General features: G+C 47.2%; 1 protein-coding gene across 7 annotated transcripts in view; it reads right to left on the bottom strand.

Annotated features, from left to right (window-relative positions):
- Window positions 1-16,462, bottom strand: part of PIGG (phosphatidylinositol glycan anchor biosynthesis class G (EMM blood group)) — an 84,216-nt gene that overhangs the window by 64,637 nt on the left and 3,117 nt on the right. For all 7 annotated transcript variants that reach the window (XR_015055370.1, XM_085870731.1, XM_085870730.1 and 4 more), the window contains exons 2-4: window positions 16,018-16,206; window positions 15,640-15,833; window positions 4,619-4,828 (exon numbers count right to left, since the gene is read on the bottom strand). Coding sequence is in view for 6 of the 7 variants with exons in the window: in XM_085870731.1 (XP_085726857.1) it covers window positions 4,619-4,828; window positions 15,640-15,833; window positions 16,018-16,165 (552 nt within the window). In the remaining variant the exon portion in view is untranslated. The remainder of the gene's footprint in view (window positions 1-4,618; window positions 4,829-15,639; window positions 15,834-16,017; window positions 16,207-16,462) is intronic.

Genomic DNA, 16,462 nt, shown 5'->3' with positions numbered 1-16,462 from the left:
CAGTTCAATGTCATGAGGATAGCCCGAGCATTCCGCTCGACTGCGGCCCTCATTGGGTGTCCAATGGGTGTTTGTGGCCGTTAAGTGCCACCAGAAACCCGGACACCATGTTATTCTTGGAGCTCCATTGCATGCCCAGATGGAGAGCAAATGAGGCCATTTCCGGTGCCAAATCCTTGCTTGGGTGGGGCCGTAGCCATGGTAAGCGTCCATGCATCACTGAGGATGCTGGAGAACATCCATCACTCCACATGTCCCACTCTCAAGCGGTGCTCACGCTGGGGGATTATAAAAGAGGGCTCTCTCTGGCCTGTCCTCTCCTCTCCTCTCTTGGCTGGGCCACCCTTTACTTTCTCTCTCTCTCTCTGGAGTGTTGGAACGGAACGGAGTCCACCTGCGAGTGGGAGACACCAGAATGAGCACCGCCTTAACCCATTAGCATTAACACGTACAGACCTCTTTACACTCAGTCTATCCTCTCACATGTTCTTTTCTTTGTTTCCAAAATCCCTTGACACATCTTTACACCCTCCTCTTTGAACCACATCTGCCAGTCACTGCACACCTCATCGCACCTCCTCCGACCATGCACCTGAGACGCCCTCAGTTTTTCTTCCCCTCTTCCCCCTCCTACATGACTTGGAAGCATGGGCATGTCGGCCGCACCAGGTATTAAAGACGTCGCAAACACCTCGTACTTTCTCTCTCTTTCTTTGCTTCCTAATTGTCCTCGGGGTATGATCCTGATGGTGCCTGTAATGTTAATGTAAAATAAGATTGTGGAAGTTTTAGGATCAGAACAGCTCTGCACAGTGTCCTCTTTTGTAAATACTTTTTTGCTTTTCGCACCCCACCAATTATCCTCCTCCTCCTGCTGTATATATTCCTGTGTATTGAAACCTTTCCTTATTGTTCCACATGTCTTTCCTCACCTTCACTTCATAAATAAATTGTTATCATTGTGAATGTACCCAGTTTGTAGTGTCTTTTCCTCCATTGGTCCAACGTTGTCCGCACAGTGTGTTAGCCAGGAAGTTTTACCCCGATTGGCTCTTGTTAACCGGTGCATACTTGGCAGCTCCACTCGGCTGCACCCAATGTGCTAAGTTCTATGCAAGTACGCATCGAGGACACGAGACCTCCCTTGGTGTGGCTGTCCACAGAAAAGGTACCACACAAAGTAGTGAAACCCTGCCAGTATAGGCAGTACCAATCAGCATTCGTGGTTGCTTCACAACCCACTGGAGCGCGGAGTTATCCGTGCTCTGTAGCCTCAGGACCACATGTTCAGGAGTAACTTGAGCGCTTCTCCTTATGGCGAAACTCGAACCCCGGATCCGTAGCAATACATTAAGACATTCAGGCATTCTGGGGCATATACCACAACATACTTGCTGCCATGTTGATAGATAATTTCTGCATGGCGAGCCACATTAGCTTTGTTTTTACCTCATCGCCACTCTGTGGATGACATTAGCAATCACATTTGGAACAAGAAAAAGAGCAATGAGAAATTGCAGATCCTTACCAGGACTTGTTTTGTGTGGTGTTTGCGTCATTTTGTGTGGTGTATTTTGTGTGGCATTTGTGTACTGGTGTGTTAAGTCATTAATAAGAGACATAATTAAAACTGTCACTTTAATAACTGCTGGCAGTGATGACTGGGTACCAAAACGTCCCGCTTTGATGCAACCCCGCTTTTATTGGCCACCTGACCTAACCAATGACGTTTATTATTATTCAATTTCATTTAGAATGTGAATAAAATTAATTCAATTCAAATCAAATGGAAGACCAAATCGGCACAGTCTTGCAACGGAGTCATCAGAAGGAACCCGAACAAGCAAAAAGCAAAGATGAAGTCATCAGGAGGAACCTGGATAGGATTCACATTTCAGTTGCTACTCCTCCACCCTCAAACCCATCCAGGCACAGTGAAGTGAGCCTCATTCAAAAAAATTTTTTTTTTTTAAACCACAATGAATCCAGATCAAAAAATTAAATAATTCTGGCTGCCAGACCATGCATCTGATCAAGTTGATTTTTTGAACATTTATTCCACATCACTACTAGATCGTAATTGTGAAGTTTCATGTCGCTTGATTAAGCGTTTCCAGTCGAATGATGAAGCGGTCATTTAATATTTTTCTTCAATCCAATATGGCTGCAAAACCATGTGACCTATCAATTATTCTTTCACAAACTTGTACACCCATGGCTTGGGGAACATTTGTTTGAAGTTTACCCTCGATGTGTCCAGCCGTTCTGGAGAAGACGATATTCATAGGTTTTTAGGTAAATCCAATATGGCTGCCAAACGATGTGACCTTTGATGTCATATTGTTACGCATTTGGAAGCTTACTGCACTCAACATTCAGGTTCCTATAGAACAGTTATTTCGATAAGTAAATGTGGACAGATAGCTCCCTTTCCCCTATGTCTAATGGAAATTAAGTGCGCATGCGTTGAGAAGATATTTTATAGATAGCATTTTGACATCACTTACATCTTGAACAACAACACGCCTTCACCTCACTTCCTCACACCAATGCCACTGCCGACGTGCGTTTGACCACGTACGTGGGCGGATGTTTCCATCGCCTCAGATCGAGACTCCGCCCGGGAAGGCAGGGGCGTGCCCCTTGTCAAATCAGGCCACAGAGGGCGGCTTTCCCACGACACGCCGGCCAATGGGGATTGAGATGGCCACAGAGGATGGCTTTCCCACGACACGCCGGCCAATGAGGGTTGAGATGGCCACAGAGTTCGACTTTCCCACGACACGCCGGCAAATGGGGGTTGAGATGGCCACAGAGGGCGGCTTTCCCACGACACACCGGCCAACGAGGGTTGAGATGGCCACAGAGTTCGACTTTCCCACGACACGCCGGCCAATGAAGGTGGAGGCCGCCTCAGAGGGCGATTTTCTGACCCCGGACAAGAAGAAAATATAAAGGAATGCCAGGCTGGGAGCATTGGTTGGTTGTCACCTGGTTGTCGTCTTGGGGTCGTGGTCATCGTGGTTGTCATAATCATCGTGTTGCGGGTTCGAGTCCCGCCGAGATGGATCATCCTCGCCTCTGATCTTCTCCTTGGCCTTGGTCGATTGGTGCGTGGCCAGTTGGAGAGCGCGGTACCTGGTGCTTGGAGCGGCATCGTGTTGCGGGTTCCAGTCCAGCTGAGCCGGATCGTCGAAGACCACACGAGGTGGACAGGTCCAAGCACCTGTAGGCTCTGGTCTCTAGCTCACCTGTCCTCGAGCTGCAGGCCTTCAATAAAGACCCAACGGGTCTGTGTGTGTGTGTGTGTGTGTGTGTGTGTGTGTGTGTGTGTGTGTGTGTGTGTGTGTGTGTGTGTGTGTGTGTGTGTGTGTGTGTGTGTGTGTGTGTGTGTGTGTGTGTGTGTCTGTGTGTGGGCCCGTCTATAAGTAGGAATTGCTCAGTGTTTTTTGCTGTACATACTTGCATTTCTTATAGTCGGTTTAACTCTGCTCCTTTTGTGTCCCCCCCCCCCCACCCCTATTGTAAATAAATATCCATTTTGTTGAATGTTTCAGCTCGTTTTTGTGTTTCTTTCATTGGTTTAGCACGGTGCGTGTTGAGAAATAGCGAGGGTAAGGTGAGCATTTGGACCGACGGGACCTCGGTAACCATCCGCTCGGGTTACGCACGGGTCGAGCACGGAAACGGCTCGTCCCGTTCGAGCTCCGTCGAGGGTGTGAATTCCTCAGTAGCTCGCCACGTGGGCCTCGAGGTATTTTGAAGTTTGGCAAATAACCCTGTCTCACGCCGTTGGATTATTGACGATTCACGGTCCTGTAAGGGACCCGTACCTTCGGAGTTATCGGAAAGGTACGATCTAGATTACGGGTGTTCGGTGGAGCCAACTCTACTGCTCCATCTAGCGGTCGTGCTTGCCGCCGAAACTCGGCCCAACAACAATGTGTGAACCTTTTGTTCCTCATGGATAGGCGGTCATTTGTGTAAGGTTCTGCCTCGATCTGTTCAGCCACTTAAAAGAAGATTTTTGAATATATATATATATATATATATATATATATATATATATATATATATATATATATATATATATATATATATATATATATTTCAACAATATGGCTGTCAAATCATGTGACCGATGATGTCAGCAATTTTTTTTTCTGTGGACTATTTTATCCCTAGATGACCCTCAACAATTTTCATACTGATCAGATGTAGCGTTCTACATATACAATTATGACGTCATAACAAAGGCACCTATGATGTTGTAAGAAAAATCACACTTATTCCCCATGAGGAGTACTTGCCGTGTACCAAGTTTCAATTTTTCCTTGGTGCGGTTTCAGAGATGGAGGTCCAAAGTTTTTCCATTTTTCCAACATGGCTGCCACACCACGTGACCTATGATGTCATAATTATCAATAAAACATTCTACATGATTAGTTGCTCCTTTTGGTGAAAATTTTGTCTCAATCCGAAAAGCGATTGCAGAGAAAAACACAAAAGTTCTGTGCGAACAAACAAACAAACAAATGGACCCAAATGCAATACCCTCTCCTCCCTCCAGCGAGGGTAACTACTCGTATGACAAATTTTTGGCACTTTAAACTCAAACCTCTGTAAAGTCATTGACGAAGAAAGATGAAGTGCCATCATGTACAGAGAAAATCGAAGGAAAGAGATGCAGCCAAGTGTTGTCACCAAAGAAGTGCAGTGTCTTGCCAGCAGCATGTGCCTGCCACACAAATGAGTCATCTGAAAAAGCACCTGAGCCCAGGTTCAGGAGGAGGTCCAGGAATCCCGGCACTGTTCCCGAGGTCAATGCCTGCCAAGTGGGGTAAGATATTCAGCAATTGCACTCTCTTTGGAGAAACACAGAACATGTGCTATTATTCAGATTGGTTAAAATCTCTTGGGAGAATGTACATCACTTTTTATTAATCTTGTGAGATTATATTATCTAGTCCAAGCAAAAGTACCCGTCCCCAGTGATGGGAAAAGTTTAAGTTAATCTGTCAATTCAAATCATTTAATGAACTTTAAAAAGGGTAATTGTGTTGCACTCTTGGTTTCACTCAGAGCAAAAGCACTGGGCTACTTATACTGCCCACCACGGAATGGTGGTACAACATCGGGCAGTGGAGAAGGATGGATTTGTCTAAAAAGAGGGCAAAATGTGGCTATTTTAAATTGTGTTACTCCATGAAAATCTGTATTAAATATACTTTAATCCAGATGTTCAGGTTGATTTTAAAGATTACTTGAAGGGACAATAATGTGACTGACTATATTGCATCAAGAAAGGTGCAATGAAAATGCAAAACAACCAATCCGCAGGTTTTCCAACGCAGCATGGGAAGCGGCTGCTAGAAACGGGAGACAGACACCACAGTTCGATATATATATATATATATATATATATATATATATATATATATATATATATATATATATTGTTGCGGATTCGCGCCCGCCGGAGTGCGAGCGGCCACGTAACTCGAATCGCGGCACGTCGCCCACCGGACGGACAATCCCGTCGTGACCCTCTCGGACTAACGCCGGGAACTAGTCACGGGTGGGCCTTTCGGCCTCACCACAATCGTGCCAATCGGCCCCCCGCGTGGGATAGGGTTGCTCGCCAAATTCGACCTACCTAAGTACCCACACGGAGGGTAGACCGGGCGATCGCACCTCGCCGCAGGTCGACTTCGGACACGGGCCACTTTAAGCGACCCGTTCCGTACTATCGGGATAACCGAGCAGTGTTATCGTCAACCTTGACGGTTCGATTAATTATTGGGCGTGTTTAGCCCACGACCAACCCTTTACGTGAAGTAAGATGGAGATTCAATAAAGGAAAAGACGAAGCGAAACGGGAAAAACAGTTCAACATAAAGCACATTTTTTCCGCGGCAAACGGAAAGCACACATATACAATTATACACCAAAAGCAAATGTAAAAGTAGAAGAAGCACCACAATAATGCACAAAAAGCAAATGCAACAATGCAGATCTACTACCGACTACCGAGCACACGGCAACACTTATACAGTTTTACTTCACAGACGGCGCCGACAACACATATACTCAAAGCAAAAGAAAAAGGGACCACCCTCAACGATGAGGGGGGCAGACGGGCCTGGGGCCGAGACCGCGTCGAGCCTACCCGTCTGGTGATGAGCCGCAAGATGGCGGCGGCGCCCCGACTCCGCGGGCCTCGCTGGCACTGCCTGGAATGGGGTGGGAACGGGGCCCCCTTCTCACACTATCTCAGCGCGGGGGGAAACAGGAGGGGGTTGTTGATGCTCGGGGGAATGAGGATATCTCGCTGGCTTGGGTCCCGCGACGAGCGTCTCCACCGCGACCTCGGTCGCGTTACCGGCCTCCCCTCTCCGCAGCTCCCCGACTCTGACACGAGCGCCCTCTCGACTGCCTTCGCCGCCACCACAACTCTCCAACTCTCCACTCTTCTCAACTCCGTGCAACTGCGTCCAACTGCTTTCCTCTTCTCAGAAACTCTCAACTCTTTCCAACTCAACTACCAACTCTTCCCAACTCAACTACTCTCGGCGAGCGAACGCGGCCCTTTATAGCCCCCGGGGCTTCGCTCCTTCACCTCTGGCTGGCTCCCCATTGGACAGAGGAAAAGTGGGCGTGAATGATTTTTGATCCGCGAATCTGCATATAGCGATTATACTCCGATGCACCTGGAGGCGGGGCCAAATCGCCCCACGCTCGCCGATAGGACGGAACAGAAGTGGGCGTGAATCGTTTTTGATCCGATTTCTCGGAAAGGCTGGTGTTTTTGCACCCGCTGCTCGGTGCGCGCCCTGTACGAGTCCAGTATCGGTGCCCACAAGCGGCGCGGGAATGGCGGTGATGCGATGGTTGCGAGGGCGAGATGTGACGGTAAAGGTCGTGGCTGTTGGTGTTGTTGTTGTGAAGCGGCGTTGCGGTTGGTGGTTGTTGTGTGATGGCTGTTGAGACGTGGTTGGTGGTGGTTGTGGTGGTAGTAATGGCGGCTGGTCCAAAATAAAGATAGTAAAAGAAAAACGGCTATCTAAAAGGGTCGCAGCCCGAATGAATGACATTTATTCCCTCGAAACAACGGGTTTGGGCCTAACTACACATATACTTACAGAGATATCTCACCTACGGGACCTGAATGGTGGTTTGCTAATTTCGTCAACCACAACAATATATATATACACACACACACACACACACACACACACACACACACACACACACACACACACACACACACACACACACACACACACACACACACTGGGGAGAACAAGTATTTGATACACTGCCGATTTTGCAGGTTTTCCCACTTACAAAGCACGTAGAGGTCTGTAATTTTTATCATAGGTACCCTTCAACTGTGAAAGACGGAATCTAAAACAAAAATCCTGAAAATCACATTGTATGATTTCTAAATAATTAATTTGCATTTTATTGCATGAAATAAGTATTTGATACATCAGAAAAACAGAACTTAATATTTGGTACAGAAACCTTTGTTTACAATTACAGAGATCAGACGTTTCCTGTAGTTCTTAACCAGGTTTGCACAGACTGCAGCAGGGATTTTGGCCCACTCCTCCATACAGATCTTCTCCAGATCCTTCAGGTTTCGGGGCTGTCGCTGGGCAACACAGACTTTCAGCTCCCTCCAAAGATTTTCTATTGGGTTCAGGTCTGGAGACTGGCGAGGCCACTCCAGGACCTTGAGATGCTTTTTACGGAGCCACTCCTGAGTTGCCCTGGCTGTGTGTTTCGGGTCGTTGTCATGCTGGAAGACCCAGCCACGCCCCATCTTCAATGCTCTTGTTGAGCGAAGGAGGTTGTTGGCCAAGATCTCGCGATACATGGCCCCATCCATCCTCCCCTCAATACGGTGCAGTCATCCTGTCCCCTTTGCAGAAAAGCATCCCCAAAGAATGATGTTTCCACCTCCATGCTTCATGGTTGGGATGGTGTTCTTGGGGTTGTACTCATCCTTCTTCTTCCTCCAAACACGGCGAGTGGAGTTTAAACCATAAAGCTCTATTTTGGTCTCATCAGACCACATGACCTTCTCCCATTCCTCCTCTGGATCATCCAGATGGTCATTGGCAAACTTCAGACGGGCCTGGACATGCGCTGGCTTGAGCAGATGGACCTTGCGTGGGCTGCAGGATTTTAATCCATGACGGCGTAGTGTGTTACTTATGGTTTTCTTTGATACTGTGGTCCCAGCTCTCTTCAGGTCATTGACCAGGTCCTGCCATGTAGTTCTGGGCTGATCCCTCACGTTTCTCATGATCATTGAGGCTCCACGAGGTGAGATCTTGCATGGAGCCCCAGACCAAGGGAGATTGACTGTTATCTTGAACTTCTTCCATTTTCTAATAATTGCGCCAACAGTTGTTGCCTTCTCATCAAGCTGCTTGCCTATTGTCCTGTAGCCCATCCCAGCCTTGTGCAAGTCTACAATTTTGTCCCTGATGTCCTTTGACAGCTCTCTGGTCTTGCCCATTGTGGAGAGGTTGGAGTCTGATTGATTGAGTGTGGACAGCTGTCTTTTGTGCAGATAAAGAGTTCAAACAGGTGCAGTTAATACAGGTAATGAGTGGAGAATGGGGGGGCTTCTTAAAGACAAAACTAACAGGTCTGTGAGAGCCGGAATTCTTACTGGTTGGTAGGTGATCAAATACTTATTTCATGCAATAAAATGCAAATTAATTATTTAAAAATCATACAATGTGATTTTCAGGATTTTTGTTTTAGATTCCGTCTTTCACAGTTGAAGTGTACCTCTGATAAAAATTACAGACCTCTACGTGCTTTGTAATTGGAAAACCTGCAAAATCGGCAGTGTATCAAATACTTGTTCTCCCCACTGTATGTATGTATGTATGTATGTATGTATGTATGTATGTATGTATGTATATATATATTGTTGCGGATTCGCGCCCGCCGGCGTGCTGACGGCCACGTAACTCGAATCGCGGCACGTCGCCCACCGGACGGACAATCCAGTCGTGACCCTCTCGGACTAACGCCGGGAACCAGTCACGGGTGGACCTTTCGGTCTCACCGCGATCGAGCCAATCAGCCCCCGCGTGGGATAGGGTTGCTCGCCAAATTCGACCTACCTAAGTACCCACGCGGAGGGTAGACCGGGCGATCGCACCTCGCCGCAGGTCGACTTCGGACACGGGCCACTTAAGCGACCCGTTCCGTACTATCAGAATAACCGAGCGGTGTTATCGTCGACCTCGACGGTTTGATTAATTATCGGGCGTACTCAGCCCACTACCAACCCTTTACGTGAAGCAAGATGAGGGTTCAATGGGGGAAAAGACGAAGCGAAGCGGGAGAACAGTTCAACAATAAAGCACATTTATTCGCGGCACACGGGAAGCACACAAATACAATTCCACCAAAAGCACACAAAAAAAGAAAACACAATTCCATTTACACAAAAAGCAAATATAAAAGTGAAAACACAGTGCAGAGCTAATACCGACTACCGAGCACACGGCAACACTTATACAATTCTACTTCACAGACGGCGCCGACAACACATACCCAAAACCAAGGAAAGAATACCGCAACCCGCGGGCCTCGTGGACGGTGTCTGGTAGGGGGTGGGAAAGGGGCCCCCTTGGTCGCACTATCTCAGCGCGGGGGGAAACAGGAGGGGGTTGCTGATGCTCGGGGTATAGAGGATCTTTATTATCCCTGGTGTGCGTCTCCACCTCGGCCAGGTCGCGCTGCCGGCCTTCCTCGGGCGTGCAGCTCCCGGCACCGTCGCGAGCACCCCCTCGTCTGCCTTCGCCGCTGCCGCCTCTCCGCCTCTGGACTCTCCACCCTGGACTCTTCTTTGGGCTCTCCTCGTTCGACTCTCTTCAGCTTCTCCAGCTACTGCAGGCTTCGGGCTCCAGACTTCCACACTGCTCTGACTGACGAACACGGTCCTTTTATCCCCCCGTAGCTTCGCCTTTGACCCCCTCCCTTTGACCTTTCACCTCGCTCCCCATTGGCCCGAGAAAAAGTGGGCGTGAAGGCTTTTTGATCCACAAATTTGCATATATCGATTGTCCTGGAGGCGGGGCCAAATCGCCCCTCGCTCACCGATTGGACGGCAAAAAGTGGGCGTGTGTCGTTTTTGATCCGTTTTTGAAGCACAAAATCCGTGATTTTGTACACGCTGTTCGACGCGCCCCCTGCACGAGTCCAACACCGGTACCCACAGCGGGGCAAGAACGGTGGCGATGCTACGGTTGCGAGGTGTGACGTGAAGGTCGTGGCGGTTGTGGTGAAGCGGTGGTGTGGTTGGTGGTTGATGTGGTTGTGGTGGTAATCATGGCGGTTGGTCCAAAATAAAGATAGTGAAAGAAAAACGGCTATCCTGAAGAGTCGCAGCTCGCATAAATGACATGTATTCCCACTAGACAACGGGTTTGGACCTAACTACACATGTACTTACCGAGATACCTCACCTAAGGGACCTGAATGGTGGTTTGCGAATTTGGTAACCACAACACATATATATATATATATATATATATATATATATATATATATATATATATATATATATATATATATATATATATATATATATATATATATATATATATATATATACACATTAGTGGGGCGGCTTAGCCCAAATATTCAAAAGAATTGTGCATTTTGTGATACAAGCACCAAATTTGGCACAAATGTACATTAATATGTTGCGAACATTTTCAGATATTGGGCCACTTGAAATACTCTCTTTATGTCCGCCATATTGGATTGCAAAATGGCCCCCACTTGAAATCTACATTTGCTATTATCTCTGGACGTAATGCAGCTATTGACTTGATTCTGGTATCTAAATGTATGTTTTTGGGGGCAAGGAATCCAATGGTAGTGGCCATGATCCGGCACTCAAACAGTGATCCGGCACTCACACATGATCTCACACAGTGGCCATGATCCGGCACTCAATGGACGTCGTGAAGAATGCTGTGGAACACCTGAATCCTGGACAGACACCAGTGGTCACCGTTGATCAGCCACTGTTTGCTTTGGCCAAGCAGATACAGTGGAAGTGGCCAGAGAGCTATGGTGAAGACCAGATAGTGGTGATGTTTGATGGCCTCCACATAGAGATTGCGGCACTGAGGACACTGGGGGACTGGCTGAAAGGGAGTGGTTGGGTGCAAGCACTTGTGCAAGCCGAGATTGCGACAGCAGGGACAGCAGACTCATTCCTGCGAGCATTCCATGTCTTGCGCACAAGAAGAGCACATCAAGTGACTGTAGCAGCACTGTACATCCTGCAACATCATGCCTACAACCACTACTATCTGGGAGAAACCAGGGATGCAGAGGACCTTCCGGAGTTTGAAGACTGGTGTTGCCAGAGAGGAGAAGACATCCCCCAGTTTCACTACTGGGCAACCGTGCTGGAACTAGAACTGTTGGTTCTCGTGTATGTGCGTTCTCTCAGGCAGGGATCGTTAATGATGTACCTCGATGCTCTGACAGAGCTGGTCCCCTGGTTCCATGCACTGGATCACACCCACTATGCTAGGTGGATACCAGTGCACCTGAAGGACATGGCCAAACTCACCATCAAACACCCAGATGTAGCCAGGAAATTCAGGGAAAGCCACTTCACCGTTCAGAAAACACAGAGGGTGTTCTCTTCAATCCCGATTGACCAGGCACATGAGCATAATAATGTCTGCATCAAATGAGACGGTGGAGCAGTTGGGCTCACTGACAACCCTAGTCCCCTACGTCGTTGGATGGTTGCGGGACCAGAAGTTGCCAGGGTGATTGAAGAATTCCAGAATGGGAACCAACACTGGAGACGGCAAACAGCAGACACACGTCATCATGATCAGACGCCAAGTGTACAGGCCTCATTTGTGAAAGATGTTCGCTCTCTCGTCGGTGTCACAGAGGAGATGGGCAACCCATTCGAGGAGGAGAATCAGGATGTAGTCAAACTGGACACAAAGGAGATCGCAGATCCTGCTGCTGTGGAGACCATGATGAATGCCAAGAGGATTGGCCAAGAGCAGTTCGAGGCTTTCACCAGAGAGTGTCTGCTGGACAGAACAAAGGCAGTGGACGCACCCATTCCTTGTAACAAGCTGAAGGTGTTCAGCACTTCCACTCCAAGAAGCCAGAGCATAGGTCAGCAACAGCTCGCCTCCATCAAGAATGACCATGAACTCTTCGCACGCCTGTACATTGGCTGCCAGACAAGGGATGGAAACCTTGAGGAGTTCTTTTGTCACGAGAATCAGGCATGTCCTCCTGCATTGTCTGATGGTGGAAGCCTCTGCACTAGTACCAAGAGTGATCTCCTCACATGCTTGGAAGAAGTCTCCGACGCAAATACAGAGACTCCTGTCACGACCTGTATTGTGCTTGATGGAGCAGCTATCGTCCAGATGCTGAAGCCGGCTGCATCAAAGACCTTTGAAGAGTATGCACAACAGATCTTCATCCCATATATGTCCACGAAGCTGCAAACAGTGTCACGCCTGGATCTGGTCTGGGATACTTACCTTGTTGATTCACTGAAAGGTAGTACACGTGCAAAGCGGGGACAAGGTGTGCGGAGACGTGTGGTGGCTGCCGCAGCCATACCAGGAAACTGGCAGAACTTCCTACGAGTGGACAGCAACAAGACCGAGCTGTTCAGGTTCCTCTCAGCAGCTCTCATGGAATGGTTTGACCAGGAGGACAAGCAACTCGTCATTACTGATGGAGAGGCAGTGCTCAGCAAGCCACTACTGCCAGATCTGACCTCACTCGCCCCATGTAACCATGAAGAAGCTCACAGTCGGATGTTGCTGCATGAATCTCACGCAGTCCAGCATGGACACCATGCACGACTCATCCGGACTGTAGACACCGATGTTGTGGTGCTGGCAGTGTCCCTGACACAGGAGTTGCAACCAGAAGACAAACTGTGGCTGGCATTCGGAACAGGCCAGAGTTTCCGATACCTAGCAGCACATGAAATAGCAGCTGGATTGGGATGAGAGAAGGCTCGTGCACTGCCAATGTTCCACGCTCTAACTGGATGCGACACTGTGTCTAGTTTTCATAGACATGGCAAGAAGACTGCATGGGCAGTCTGGACGGTACTGCCAGAACTCACTGAGGTGCTGCTGCTGCTGTCCTCTGCACCTCGTGACATACCAGACGATGCAATGCGCATCATCGAGAAGTTCGTGATCCTGTTGTATGATCGAACCAGCAAATGCACAGACATTGACAAGGCCAGGAGGAAACTCTTTGCAAGGAAGAACAATGTGCAGCTCATCCCTCCAACGAAGGCAGCTCTGGAGGAACATGTCAAGAGGGCAGTGTATCAAGGTGGACATGTGTGGGGTCAGACACTGCTGCCAGCACCAGAGCTCCCTCCACCAACCAACTGGGGTTGGTCAAGGACTGGAGAAGGACAGTACACACCTTACTGGACCAGGCTAACTGAGGCAGCTCACAGCTGCATTGAGCTGGTTTCTTGCAAGTGCAAGAAAGGGTGTGTGAGGCGCTGCAAGTGCAAAAAGGCTGCCCTTCAGTGCACAGCCCTCCGTGTGTGTGAAGGGGACTGCACATGACGATGAGTCAACAACATACATGTACTTGTGGCAATGCTGAACTTGTTAACATGACACTGTTTATGTACACGTATCTTCAGTACCGGTATATACCTAGCCTCAGATACCAGTACACCTAGCCTCAAATACTAGACCATGTAGCATGTCAGTATTATACCTAAGACATTTACAGAACTAAGACAAGCCTGGTGTTGGCTTAGTGGTTAGGGTGGCGGCTTGGGATCCCAGTGTCCTGAGTTCAAGCCCCGTTGGCTGCTGAATTAACACCAGGGGGTTGACTCAGCCTGTCATCCTTCCGAGGTCGGCGAAATGAGTGCCAGTGTACTGGTCCCGGTGTATGCCCCGGTTAGAATAGGTGTACCATATCCCTGTGTGTTGTAAGAGGCGACCAGGGTTGGCGTCAGGAAGGGCATCCGGCCATAAAAAAACATTGCCTCACAAAAAGCCAAACCCCTGCACAGCAGGGAAAAATGGCTGTAAAAACGGTCATTTATATATATTTACAGAACTAAGACATTCTTTTCAAAGTATTGTGTTGAATCCAATATTTGCCTAGATAATTTCCAAATAAAATTATATAACAGACTGTGATAGATAATATTAAGTTGAAAATGGTACCATTGGATTCCTTGCCCCCAAAAACATACATTTAGATACCAGAATCAAGTCAATAGCTGCATTACGTCCAGAGATAATAGCAAATGTAGATTTCAAGTGGCGGCCATTTTGAAATCCAATATGGCGGACATAAAGAGAGAATTTCAAGTGGCCCAATATCTGAAAATGTTCACAACATATTAATGTACATTTGTGCCAAATTTGGTGTTTGTATCACAACATGCACAACAGGTTTGCTATGCTGCTACACTATATATCTATAAAAGATTCCAAAATTGGAAACAACATAGGGAAGAGGAAGTTGCGCAAGCGGAAGTATAGCTACCTACTTTTTCAGTCATGTTAGCGGCAGCACACTGTTAGTGAATGTCAAATATTCAACATAGGATGACTGAGAAAACTGGCAGAAAAGCATGGAGTACATCAAAGAACGATTTACAGATTCTTTAAAGGCACAAATGGGAAACATGACAATAGATTGTTAGGATCAATAACATCCAGCCACAAACTGGAAAAGAAATTGACCAGTGAGACAAATAAATCGAAGTGAGATGACAATGTCAGCGATTCAAATGTTGGGAACATCGAGAGTACAGGCAACAATTGTACAGATATTGAAAAGTCGACATGTGATAAATGTCATCAGAGGTGTTTTGGAAGGTAAGGAAAGCAAAGGAGAGAATTTTTGAGAGTTTCGGCCTACCCAGGAAAATTATTAATCATCTAAAGCAGTGATCTTCACGATTGTTTTAAATGGGGGCCACTTTTGCCGAGAAGACATCAGTATGAGAGCCATCACCGCCTGCAGGAGTCCATCATGGCTGCTATTAGGCCCCACCTCCACATACTCTTCTTCGTTGTGGTTAACTGGGCTGCAAGCATAATTGTTTGTATACTGCAACCATATTTTTGATGTAGTTATGGTACATTAATGCTTGGCGTTGTAACACTCATTTAAAACCATTGGGTCAATTTGATAGCATTTGAGGCAGATTATGATGGGGTGTTTTCACATTTGTATATTATCGACTGAACATCAGGGACCGCACTATAGGCCACCAGGGGCCACCAGTGGCTCGCGGGCCATGAAATTAAGGACAGGGATCTAAAGGGTTGTTGTGGGTTTTGAAGAGTCTACTCTAACCCTTAACTATTGCACTAAATGTCGAATATACGCAAATTAATGATATCAGTGGTTGCCACCAAGACAATATGAGGAGTGCAAAAAGCTCAGGTTTGATTTTACGATGAACCACTCTAATGTATCGGGATATCCTGAGACACGTAATCATATCCTGGCCATTCAAATGAGACTTAGCCATTGAAAAATAAAAAAACACCAAAAAAAATAAAACCAACATCACATTTGAAGCTCTGTCTTTCCTACCTTGAGGCGTGGCATCGTGACAGTGGGGGCACGTGCCTGTGCCACAAAAGCCCGTGCTCTTCCTTCCTGTACACTGTGCGATGTGTGTTCCATGCACTTTTGGGCATCCGCTCCCAGCGCCATATCTGCCCGCAGACCATCAATAATCATCAGCACAACTCGAGCGAATACTGCATCAGGTGATGACCGCTGCCCTGCAAAAAATAACCAAAAACAAATAAAAAACAAAAATCCGCATTAGAAAAGTCAAACATAACAAGCGAAGTAATGAAGAGGCAATGAAATATTGAGGTAAACACGAAGCTACATTGTAAAGCAAAAATGAAAGACTATTCTTATGAACGGACATATTGGCCAGGAAGTAACATATAAATCTACCGTGATTTCCAGGTTCTGGTGGTATATCAGCCAGTGAGGAGTGGCCAGGAAGTACTTTTCGCATTGAGAAAAACCCAGAGTGAAACAGTGCCAAGGCTTGGAGCTGGCAGGCCAGAAAGAGGAGTGATAATGTGTCCAAACGCATCATGAAGGCAGGCCAGACTTTAGGAGACAGTCAGCTTTTCCATTCTGCACATCATCACATTTGAAGATTTATTTTACATGACAATAACCTCTGCCCTCCACTTTGTTGAACATTTTAAAGGAAGAAAAGTGTGCTCAAAAACAACTGGATGCTTCAACATAGATTTATGAATACTTTTTTTTTCCAAAAAACCCACTGCAGCCATTATCATGAACACGGAACACGCCATATCCCAAATTTCTCGATTTGTTGGGTCAAAAAACTAACAATAACCAATAAAAGAAGGTTGTTTTCCTGTTT

This window comes from Eptatretus burgeri, chromosome 2 (assembly GCF_056783735.1).
Source record: "Eptatretus burgeri isolate ZD-2024b chromosome 2, Ebu_testis_v1, whole genome shotgun sequence".
Classification (NCBI taxonomy): Eukaryota; Metazoa; Chordata; class Myxini; order Myxiniformes; family Myxinidae; genus Eptatretus; species Eptatretus burgeri.
This window is presented reverse-complemented; position numbering and strand designations above follow the sequence as displayed.